At 44.0% G+C, this 12,594-nt stretch overlaps 1 protein-coding gene across 12 annotated transcripts in view; it reads left to right on the forward strand.

Annotated features, from left to right (window-relative positions):
• fryl (furry homolog, like) overlaps positions 1 to 12,594 on the forward strand; it is a 655,772-nt gene that overhangs the window by 640,681 nt on the left and 2,497 nt on the right. For all 12 annotated transcript variants that reach the window (XM_068035582.1, XM_068035639.1, XM_068035630.1 and 9 more), the window contains one exon: positions 10,520 to 10,704. In XM_068035582.1, coding sequence (XP_067891683.1) covers positions 10,520 to 10,704 — 185 coding nt within the window. The remainder of the gene's footprint in view (positions 1 to 10,519; positions 10,705 to 12,594) is intronic.

Below are 12,594 nucleotides of genomic sequence, written 5' to 3' on the forward strand. Positions count from 1 at the left end.
ATTTGTTCCACTTAATTTCCCAGAACTAAATCAAGCAATGTTTCTTTCCTTGTTGAATTAGAAACATAAAGCTGAATTTTAACTTGTAGGTTTGGGAGGATTAAAAGCACAGAAATTGACAGTGCGTCAGGGAGCTGGCTCCAACCCACTGACTTCTGCATTTAGTTGCAGCACATTAGTATGTATGCAAGCAACCTCCTTGGGAGAGGGGGTTGTTAATTTCAATATGTCAGTTACTCAATTACATGGCTTTTGGAATTTAACTGTGGGTCTCGGATTTTCCAGGCTTCTTGGAACTCGCTAGTGAAAGCAAGGTGAAAACATAGCAACAGTTGAGGGGGTTGAAGACATGACAGGGAAATATGCCAATAAGTACTGAAACCTCACAGCTGATTTCTTGTCTGATTGTGTGAAAATGAAATCTTTGTTCACACTACTTATGCTGAGCGGTTATTTTCACAACTTTGAAGGTTTGTACATCTGATCTCCACTTTGGAACTGTGATCAAATCAGCATGGATGCCGCTTATACTGTTTTACATTAGAACTCAGATGAGGATCAAGCTGACCACTAGCATCAACAGCACCAGCAGGAGCAGCAACAGCCTGATCCTCACAAATCTACCGCTCCACAGGAGAGTGGGGATGAACAGAGAAGAGCAGCTTGTAGGAGGCCATATCCGCAACGCAGGATGTACAAGCAGAGGAAATGCTTCCTTGGCATGTTGGAATACCAGTGTCTCGGAAGGTTCATAGTGTCACATCAGCTGGTGGCAGGCATTTGCAGCCTGCTCGAACAAGAACTCTTGCAAGGTAGACTTGGAGTTACACTTTACGGGCTGGATTTTGTTCCCAGCCTGACGTCGGGTTCCATCGCAGTGGGAGCCAGAGAATCAGAGCAGCAGCAGCCACCACAGACCCCGACGATAGGATTGCCGGGCCCGATCTTCCCAGCGGTGGGGAAGCTCCATGGCATCCCCTCTGTCGCTCTGCGACGGGACACTGCTTTGAATTAACTTAAATGTAATCCACAGCGATCTTACCTGCGGTTGCCAATCTTCAGCACGATGTGCAGCACTCATGCGTCTTCACTTTCCCATCCAGAGAAAGATGTGGGGAAGGGGTGAACTCTGCACTATTTGTATAGGGAATGGGAAGAAAAGGTCAGCTTTGCACTTTGTGTATAGGGAAGGGAGGGAAGGAGTCAATTCTGCATTTTGTTGAACTATCTGCAGGGCTGGCAGCCTTTTAAAAATGGCGTCAGTACCTGCTCCCGCATCAGGTGATGCTGTGAACGGCATCACCAGTGTTGTCAAAGTCACCACCACCCTCAACCTCTTTACCTCCAGTTCCTTACAGGGCTCTGCCAGAAATATTGGCAGAATCTCGCAGTCGGCGCCTCACAAATGCACAAACCAGATGACTGATGCCTTGTTTTCCAGGACAAGCTATTATGTCAACTTTGCCACAAATGGTGCCAGTCAGACTGAGCGAGCACTCAGGTTTGTAGTTCTGGCTGGCGTCCACAGGTGCAGAGTGTCATTGACTGCATGCATATGGCGATCAAGGCACGCCCCAGATCAGCCAGGAGTGTCCATCAACCACAAGGGCTTCCACTCTATCAATGTGCATCTGGTGTGCTACCACAAAATGATGTCTATGTAGGTCCGTGCAAGATTCCCAGGCAGCAGCTTTCATCCAGCAGCAGTTCACTCTCCCTAATCTCTTTGCACCTTGATGTAGATTTATCAGCTGGCTGCTCGGAGATGAAGGATACCTACTACAACATGGCTGAAGGCACCCGTGAAGAATACAGCCAGTGAAGCCCAGGAGTAATACAATGAAAGTCATATGACAACCTGATGTGTCATTGAGCAAGCCATTGGCATGCAAAAACTGTGGTTCGGGTGCCTGGACAGAACTAGAGATGCTCTTCAGTACACACCAGCCACAGTCTTCAGAATGGTCATGGTTGCTGCACTCTGCACAGCATTACACAGCAGTAAGATTTGGACCTGCAGGAGGAACAAGGTGCAGGGCATAGAGCCTCTTCAGGCGATTCCGGGGAGGAGGCGGATTATGATGGGGCCATGGCACCAGCATGCCCTCCTTTCCACCCATCTAAAAGCAAAAGCCATTTCCTGCCCATGCCCACCTACTACCCCCACACCATCCCCAACACCAACACAAAGCACTCCAGTAAACAATCAAGCATATCCGTTTCACCACACCACCCCCCGCCTCAATTGCTCAGCATCTATTCTTATGTTCCCAGATGATACAAGTGAAAAGACCACTTGCCAAGCAGCAACCAAAAATGGGTAACAGCAGGAAAGTGGTGGAAATATATTATTTATGTGGCTAAAAAATTAAACAGAAACTTAACAGAAAAAATTCTAACATTGTGTAATACTCTCAGCAGCATACCCTTGTGCAACTACAAATCTTTACTCTTCCTTTTTCTGGCATTTCCACATGGTACAACCTCTGTGACTTCAGGAGATGAAAAGGCAGCTGCTCAGATCCCTGTTCTGACTGCTGTGATGCTCTTGGCCATCATCCTGTAGGCTTTTTGAGCCCATGAGGTCCCCGCCAAAGATTGCTCCACCTGCACCTGTGCAAGTGCATAGACAGAGAGGGATGATGCACCTGCAGGGTAAGTTAGGAGGAGGAGTGATGTGCTGGAGAAAGCAGAGTGAAGGGGTTTAGTGTGATACACAACTCAGGATGCAGTTGAATGTGCCGATGTACTCTCCTTTCCTGCCCTGCTTAGGCCATCAAACTGTTTCCGGTTTCGATTCCAGGAGCATGGTACCACATTCCTGCTGCTGACCTCGGCTATCTCCAGACATGCCTTCTTAATTTCACTGGTGGACTTCTTCCTCCCATAAGTAGGAAACAGTATCTCCCTGCAGGCCCTTACAGTCCGCAGCATCACATTCAGGGAGGTATCACTAAAACGAGACGTAGCCTTTGAACGCATGCACTCAACTCTGTCAATTTGTTGTCTTCTACTCCCAACTCCAGAGTCCATCACATTTCATGTTTGCAATGCCCCTTTAATCAACTCATGTAGGTCATCTTCATGCCCACTCAAGTTAATTCGTCGGGAAACCCAGAAATAATATGTCAATGCAATGGTTGGGTTAAACAGCCACCAGCAGACGTGCTGCAGTTACTTCCGGGTTTCCCACATTTTACTGGATCCCCCTCCACTCCCAGCACATCAGGAATTTAAAATTCAGCCCATAGTGATCCAGAAGGCAGTCCTGAATGCACTTTAAAAACCAGTTCCCACTTTGACCACATGCATTATCTTTGTTCCCGTCTACCTTGCGACAGTTAAATTCGCCCAATGTTATTGTCCTTTTCTCACATATCACTCTGGAATTTCAGCAGATTTCCACTGTTTACTGGCCTATTTTGAAGACAAAGCATTCTACCAGTTTCCTTCCACTTTCTGCATAATTATTCATTGATCCCCAAAGGTGATTACACAAAACTCCAAAAAGTTCATCTAATGTTATATCTCCACTATTAATTTCATATTTGTTCTTGGGTGTGACTATACTGGAAGGCTGCATCTATTGCTGATTCTTAATAGCCCCAAGAAGATAGTAATGGTCCTTCAGGACTGCTACAGTCTTTGCAGTAATGATGCACCCGCAATGTTAGGTTGGAAATTCCAAGATACCCAGCAACGATGAATGAATGTCGATCTCCCCAAGTCAGGATGATGTGAGACTAGGAATATAGAACATAGGAGCAGGAGTAGGCCATTCAGCCCATCAAGGCTGCTCCGCCATTCAGTTAGATCATGGCTGATCATCTACCTCAATGTCACTTTCCCACGCTATCCCCATATCCCTGGATGTCATTTGTAAAAGAGGAACTTGGATGTGTTGGTGTTCCTCTGACATTGCTTCTCTTGGTGGGGTGCGTTCTATTAGGGACAGAAAGGATGATATATGCTTGGAGATGCAGGGCAAGGCTAGAATACTTAACGAGTACTTTGTATCGGTTTTTACTGAGGAAGAAGATTCTGACAAAATATCAGTAGAAATGAATTGGTAGAGATAATGGATGGGGTGAAAATTGGTAGGCAGGGTGGACTGGAAAGGATGGCTATGCTTCGAATGGATAAGTCGGTTGGTTCAGATGGCTTGCATCCCAGGTTACTAAAGGAAGTGGGGTTGGAAATAGCGGAAGGGCTTGCCATAATCTTCCCTAGATACAGGGGAGGTGCCAGAGGATTGGAGAGTGGCAAATGTGACACCCTTGTTCAAGAGAGGGTGTAAGGACATTCCTAGTAATTACAGGCCGATCAGTTTGACATCAGTGGTGGGTAAGGTTTTAGAAACAATAATCAGGGAAAATATCAACAGGCATGTGGAGAGGTTTGCGCTAATTAAGGAGAGCCAACACAATTTGTAAAAGGCAGATCGTGCTTGACAAATCTAATTGAATTTTTTGATAAAGTAACAGAGAAGGTTGATGAAGGGAAAGCAATGGATGTTATCGAAATGGATTTTAAGAAAGCGTTTGACAAAGAACCACATAAAAGTCTGGTTAAAACATTGAGACTCATGGAATAGGAAGGTCACTGTCAGCTTGAATAAAAAATTAGCTTAAGGACAGAAGGTCATGGTAAATTATTGTTTTTCAGACTAGAGGATAGTAGACAATGGTGTTCCCCAAGGGTCAATGTTAGGATCTTTTGATAGATACAAATGTCTTAGATGTTGGAATGCAAAATTTGCCAATGATAGCAAACATGGAGGTTGTGGCAAACAGTGAGGATGATACAGTTAACTGCAACAGAACATAGATAGGCTTGTTACAGTCAGGTGAGGAGGGATTGAATGACTTCCCTCTTTTCCACTCCTTGTTTGACCACAACAGGTTTAATTCTTTTTTAAAATGGATGTACTAGCCAATTCAGTAGGTGTTTGATTGGTTCTTGTTATGATCATAGCAAGTAAGTAATCGGACAGGTTTTCTTGGGTTTAACAAAGAAAGAGGTTAACTTTGTACTTAAACTGAACTAATTAAAATAATAAACTATGCGGCAACTTTCACAAACACTCACACACGCACACACACTAGAGGTCCACGCACACAAATAGGTTACAGAGTGGGGAAGGGTAGATTGGTCAAGAGTCCATAGAAAAAATGGAGCGTACAGTCTTTGGAGTTTGGTGATTCTGCTGGCTTCTAGCTGAATTCAGTGGTCCTGAGCCTTTTAGTTTGAAGAGTTAGATGACTGATTCGGTGGGTCTCTTGGAGACAGCGATGCGGGTGATTTCCTCCAAAGGGGTTTCTGATTGTTGCCGAAGTATGCAGAGGTGGTCAGTCAGTAGGCAGAGTTCGAAGCTTGCAAGCTGGAAGGTCAAGAAAAAGAGACAGACAGACCCACTTGGGTCTGCACGTGTCAGAGTCCAGATGCTTCTCCTTGCTGCTGCAGAGAAACACCTGCTTAAAAACCCAGATGGGGGCAGGGGTCTTGTCACATGACAGTCACCCAGTGATTCAAGCATGATGGTTAGCAGCATATTTCTTGCTTAAAAGAACAGGCAGTTTCCTTAAACTTCCTGGGTCTTGATTCTTGCTGGGATAAGCAGACATTTCATCTCCCTCACAGGCCTTGCAATGTAGGATACAATGTTGCAAATTATGTGGCCATCTTAAGCTGCTAGCAAAGTCATCTTTTATCTGTTCTTTTTTTCAATTTCTTCAAAAAATATAAATTCTGATCTCCAGTCAGTGGATTAAGGAAAATTATCATTCAACAAAGCACGTTGGCGTGACAGGCTATGAGAATGAGCCGACAAGTGGCAGATGGAATTTAATATGGGGAAGGAATTTAATATAGGGAAGTGTGATGCATTTTAGCAGAAGGGATAGGGAGAGGCAATATAGACTTAATGGCATGATCTAGAGAGTGTGCAGGGACAGAGGGACCTGGGAGGTCATGTGCATGGATCTTTGAAGGTGGCAGGACATATTGAAAGAATAATTCGCAAAGCACACTACTGAGTCAGCGGCGCTTGAGATGGCTTGGCCATGTGAGCCGCATGGAAGATGGCAGGATCCCCAAAGACACATTGTACAGCGAGCTCGCCACTGGTATCAGAGCTACCGGCCGTCCATGTCTCCGTTATAAAGACGTCTGCAAACGCGACATGAAATCGTGTGACATTGATCACAAGTCGTGGGAGTCAGTTGCCAGCATTCGCCAGAGCTGGCGGGCAGCCATAAAGACAGGGCTAAATTGTGGCGAGTCGAAGAGACTTAGTAGTTGGCAGGAAAAAAGACAGAGGCGCAAGGGGAGAGCCAACTGTGCAACAGCCCCAACAAACAAATTTCTCTGCAGCACCTGTGGAAGAGCCTGTCACTCCAGAATTGGCCTTTATAGCCACTCCAGGCGCTGCTTCACAAACCACTGACCACCTCCAGGCGCGTATCCATTGTCTCTCGAGATAAGGAGGCCCAAAAAGAATTCGCAAAGCATATGGAATGTTGGGCTTAATAAATAGAAGTATTGAGTACAAAAGCAGAGAAGTTATGCAGAACCTTGATAAAGCTCTGATTAGTCCACAACTAGAGTACTGCGTCTAGTTTTGGTCACCATAATTTGGGAAGGATGTGAGGGTGCAGAGGAGATTTACCAGAATGGTTTCAGGGATGAGAGATTTTAGTTACAGGGTTAGATTGAAGAAGCTGGGATAAAAACAAAGTGCTGGAAATACTCAGCAGGTCAGGCAGCATCTGTGGAGAGAGAAGCAGAGTTAACGGTTCAGGTCTGTGACCTTTCATCATCGGTAGAGATTAAGATAAAGAAGAAAAAGTGTGCTTATGACAGATAGAAAATACTATTGAGAACCAGGCTGAATATAGAAGGTCCAGAGAGGAAGTGAAAAAGCAAATAAGAGAAGCAAAGAGAGAGCATGTTAAGTTTCTGGTCAATGGTAACCCACCCCCACACCCTAAGCACTGCAGCAGTTCAAGAAGGCAGCTCACCACCACCTTCTCAAGGGCAATTAGGGATGGGCAATAAATGCTGGCATAGCCAGCGCCGCCCACATCCGCCGAACAAATCATTTTTAAATATTTCAATGATGGTAATGCCGTTGAAAGTTAAGGGGAGATGCTTAGATTCTCTCTTGTTGGAGATGGTCATTGCCTGGCACTTCTGTGGCGTAAATGTCACTTGTCACATCACTTATCAGCCCAAGCCTGAATGTTGTCCAGGTCTTGCTGCATGTGGACATGGACTGCTTCAGTATCTGAAGAGTCGCGAATCATACTGAACACTGTGCAGTCAACAGTGAACATCCCCATTTATGACCTTATGAAGGAGGGAAGGTCATTGAAGCAGCTGAAGATGGTTGGGCCTTGGACACTAACCTGAGGACCTCCTGCAGCAACGTCCTGGGGCTGAGATGTTTGGCCTCCAATAACCACAACCACCTTCCTTTGTGCGAGGTATTAAAGCCTGGCTACCAGACCCAAACCCAACTAAACCCGACTACATGTGTCGGGTGCGGGTTGGGTCGAAATTCCAAGTCCAGCATTCGGGCTCTGGTTGGGTCTGGCTGGACACTGCTTCCAGGAAGTCACAGGAATCACCTGCTGCTGGAACAGATGAAGGAGATTCGTGTCGGGTCGGGTGCGAAAAAAAATTAAAGGGCTCAGTCTGGGTTCGGGTTGACTGTGGTCAGGTCAGGCCCGGATCGGGTTTTAATTTTATACCCGAGCCAGGATTAACTAGGTATGACTCCAACCATTGGAGAGATTTCCACCTGATTCCCGTTGACTTCAATTTTGCTAGGGCTGCTTGATGCCAAGGGCAGTTACTCTCACCTCCGCCCTGGAATTCAGTTCTTCTGTCCATGTTTGGACCAGACCTCATTATAACCTTGCAGTCAAGTGGCCCTGGCTGAACCCAAACTCAGCATTGGAGAGCAGGTTATTGCTAAGTGCCGCTTGATACCACTGTCAATGACACCTTCCATCACTTTTCTGGCAATGGAGAGTAGACTGATGGGGCGGTAATTGGCCATTTTGGATTTGTCCTGCTTTTTGTGTTGGGTAGATGCCTGTGTTGGAGCTGTACTGGTACAGCTTGGCTAGGGGCACGGCAAATTCTGGAGCACGTCTTCAGTACTATTGCCAGAATGTTGTCAGGGCCCATAGCCTTTGCTGCATCCAGTGTCTTCAGCCATTTCTCGATATCATGTGGAGTGAATCAAATTGGCTGAAGACTGGCATCTGTGAAGCGAGGGACGTCAGGAGGAGGCTGAGATGGATCATCCGCTCGGCACCTCTGGCTGAAGATGGAGCAAATGCTTTAGCCTTGTCTTTTGCACTGACATGCTGGGCTCTCCCATTATTGAGGATGGGGGTATTGGTGGAGCTGCCTCCTCCGGTTAGCTGTTTAATTGTCCACCACCATTCACAACTGGATGTGACAGGACTGCAGAGCATTGATCAGATTTGTTGAATGTGGGATTCCTTAGCGCTCTCTATCTCATGCTGCTTCTACTGTTTAGCATGCATGTAGTCCTGTATTGTAGCTTCACCAGGTTGGCACCTCATTTTTGACTGGTGTGGTACTGCTCCAGAGATTTGAACTGATTCATTGGTTGTGGGGGACGGTGTGGTTGCTTGACTTTATCTTTAGTCTGTTGCTTTTGACATTTCACATGCAGGTACTTCACGTGTGAAATAGCTACATTAGGTAGCCTGCTTGGTACTGCTCCTGGCACAACTTTCTACATATTGCAGTGAGCTACAGTTGATTTCCTGGCTTGATGAAGGAGGAGTATAGCATGTGTTGGACTGAGGTTGCAGATTGTAATTGTACAAAATTCAGTTGCTGATGGTCCACAGTACCTCATGGAGACTCAGTTTTGGGCTGCTCGTCTGTCCCACTCAGGTTGTGACACTATACAATGAAGGATATCCACATGGAGATGTGTTTTTGTCTTTATAGGACTGTCCATTCCTTCTACCAATACTGTCATGGACAGACATGTCTGCAACTGATAGGTTAGTGAAGACAAAGTCAAGTAGGTTATTTCCTCATGTTGGTTCCTTCTGTACCTGACACAGTCCTGGTCTGACAGCTATGTCCTTCAGCCAGCTTGGTCAATGATAGTACTATTTAGCCACTCTTGGTGGTGGACATTGAAGCCCCCACCCATCATACATTCTGTATGCTTGTTTCTCTCTCGAGTTTCCAAGTGATGATTAACATGAAGGAGTGTCAGTTCATCAGTTGGGGTGGGGTTGCATGTGAGATTGTATTTAGCAGGAGGTTTCATTGACCTTGAGCGTCATAGGGTGTGTAGTCGATATCAAGGACTCTCTCCGACACTCCTCCTGGACTCTATACCTCTGGTCTATCTCTCCTGCAGATGGAATAGGACATACTAGAGGAATGTGAAGAAGAAATATGGGATTTCGGCTGATTCATATGATTTTACCAGTATGACTGTCAAGTTGTTGCTTGACTAGACTGTGGCATGGCTGTCCCAACTTGGGCACTGACCCTCAGATATTAGTGAGGAAGACTTTGCAGGGTTAACTGGGAAGCGATTGCCTTAATCTTACTCTGATGGGATGCCAGAATCATCACCTAATTTGTATATTATTGAACTTGTGCAGCTATTATTTACAACTGATGCCTTGCTTGGTGAATTCAAATGGCATTGAGAGTCAAGCACGTAGGATGGTAGTGGTCACATGTTAAGCCAGACCAAATAAGGATGACAAACTGCCTTCCCTGAAAGACAATGAGTCATTTGGATTTTTACAACAATTCAGTGGTTTTCATAGTTATAGCCCACAAATTCAGTTGGCCAAAATGGGATTTGAACTCATGACCTCTGGATTACTAATCCAGCAACCATAATCACTAAGCTACCTTAACCATAGTACTAGGATACTGCCCTCCACTGACATCTGCAACTGGGAACACAGATACTACAGACTGGTGCTTGGACAGGGCACAAAAGGTATTTATACTCCCCATTTTGTCCTTGTAGCTGTTATTCATTCTTTTACAATGTGGAAATAGGCAATGGATTTCTGTACAACAATCATTAGTGCTATTTCCCAATCAGTCAGCAAGAGGCTCATTTTTACCTGGTGACATCATATTTCTCCACAGTAAGTGCACATCATTTGCCAGTTATGCTGCTGACCTGGTAGTCAATAGCCCAGCTGACAAAGGATGCATTAACAACAGGTCTAATAAGGAAATCTTCACTGAAATATTACAATAATAGAGTATGTGCATATCATTTCCAAATTGCAGACTTGTGTATGCAGGTATCTGATCCCTCTATCATTCAGTTGTCACCAGATAGAAATTTAGAACATCGTGTTTTGTACTCCAAGTTGCTGCTGTTTTTCAGTTGTTTACAGAGTGATTTATGTGATATATAGGAATATTTCAGGAACTGTCACAATAATAAAGTTGAAACATTAGTTTTCTCATTTTTGTCCATTTTCAGGTTATAAATATGTCAGAAGAACTGGCTCAGTTAGAAGCCAGCCTGAAAGAGGCAGAAGGTATCAGTGATGAAGTTGAAGTCCCTGAAGCCCTGCAGACATGTACAGAGACAGCCATTCATTCTCTCATTGAGACCTTGAGAAACAAGGACTTCCCATCTGCAATTGCTCAGGTCAAGGCATTCAGGTAATTCATGCAATTAATCAGTGGTCATTTAATAAAACAATGATGTCAGCAAAAAAACAGACTACATTAAGGAATAGGCTTGTTTCTAAAGATAAATGGCAAGCAACACTATTTGTAGATGTAAATTATGAGCAACATAGAATACTTCGACATAAAGCAGTCTTTCATGCTTTTTCCTTTTTTTTTTACATTTAGGACTTCTGAAATGCAGTTGGTCTTGTTGGAACTGTATTTTGTACCAGCTTGCTGGAATAGTATTCATGATGCACTTTGTGCTTCTAAACTGGTGCATTAACTGTGGCATTTAATCCAGCATGATCCATTAGACTGATGCTAAATGGATGGTGTTAAACATTAATTTTGTGTATGATTTGCTTTTAACACATAAGCATCCTTCACAAACAAGTAGATTGATGACATTGGTGAATACATAAGAACATTAATCTGCATTAGAAAGCATGGACTGAGACAATACAATTTAACCCAATAATTCTGCCAACTCCACTCGTCTTGTATAATCTACCCTATTGTGGATTTATTCCTGTACATCAAAGGTAATTTGAGCTAATTTCAAAAGTACCTATCTGCTGTTCCTCATTCAGACTTAGCTGGCTACTTTCCATGGTTGACATTTTCATTACCCAGTAGCAGGAGGATCAGTGGCCCAGAATTTGTTAGAGTGGTCATCTCATGGCACTTCCCATTTGTTTGATTTTGTTCCAAGATATATTTTTTCATCGATGTTGATACTTACACCTATTACCAGTACTCCCATTTCTGATCATATATGATTATCCTATTGAGGACTTATTCTGTCCCACCCATTTATTAATCCCCTACTCTAAGAAACGCTGTTCCTTCTTCGCTCTCCTGAAAAGAACATGTAATGGTACTGTTAATTCTCTAACTCGAAGTCCTCTCAAGATTAATCCAGCTTCCATTTCAAGTGTCAGTTAGCCCCAATTCAACTACCTTCTTTGGATGTTTCATCCATATGTTTGATATTCTGTAAAATGTTTTCTACTTTTTAACCTTGTTAAAGGCTTTTGAATATGGTACTTGTATCCTCTAGTCTTGTGCTAATTGTCCAAATAATATTTGCTTACTTTCAAACTTACCTGTACACTATTATTTTGAACAACTGTATCACATCTCACCTCATTCTCTTCAAATAAAACAAGCCTTTCTTTAGAATTAAAAAACTTGTATATAATATCTGTAGCCAGTGACTGTAATATAACTGTAGTCGTGGTGTTTATCTGGGTTGTCCAATTATTCTTACTGGATACTCAACCCTACATTTACTGACTTAAATGGATCACATGATCAGGGATTTGCAAGTCAGGAGGAGATTACAAAGAAAGAGGGCAAGGGCATGGAAGGATTTGAAAACCAATATGAGAATTATAAAATGGAGGCATTGTATAATCAGGAGCCAATGTAGGTCAGTAATCACAGGGACGTCCAATACTGAATGAGTAGAAATTTTCACCAGCTAAATATTGGGAAGACTAAAGCCATTAACTTCAGTCCCCAATGCAAACTCCGTTCCCTAGCTACTGACTCCATCCCTTTCCCTGGCAACTGTCTAAGACTGAACCAGACTGTTCATGACCTGGGTGCCATATTTGACCCCGAGATGAACTTCTAAATACATATCCATGCCATAAGACTGCCAGTTTTCACCTCTAACATCACTCAACTCCGCCCTTGCCTCAGCTCAACTGCTGAAACTGTCATCCATGACTTTGTTACCTCCAGAATTGACTATAACATTGTACTCCTGGCCGGCCTCCCTCATTCTATCCTCTGCTGTCTGTGTCCTTACACAAAGTCCTTTTCACCCATCTTCCTGTGCTCACTGACTACATTGACTCCTGGTTAAGCAAT

Source organism: Heterodontus francisci, chromosome 1, assembly GCF_036365525.1.
Source record: "Heterodontus francisci isolate sHetFra1 chromosome 1, sHetFra1.hap1, whole genome shotgun sequence".
Taxonomy (NCBI): domain Eukaryota; kingdom Metazoa; phylum Chordata; class Chondrichthyes; order Heterodontiformes; family Heterodontidae; genus Heterodontus; species Heterodontus francisci.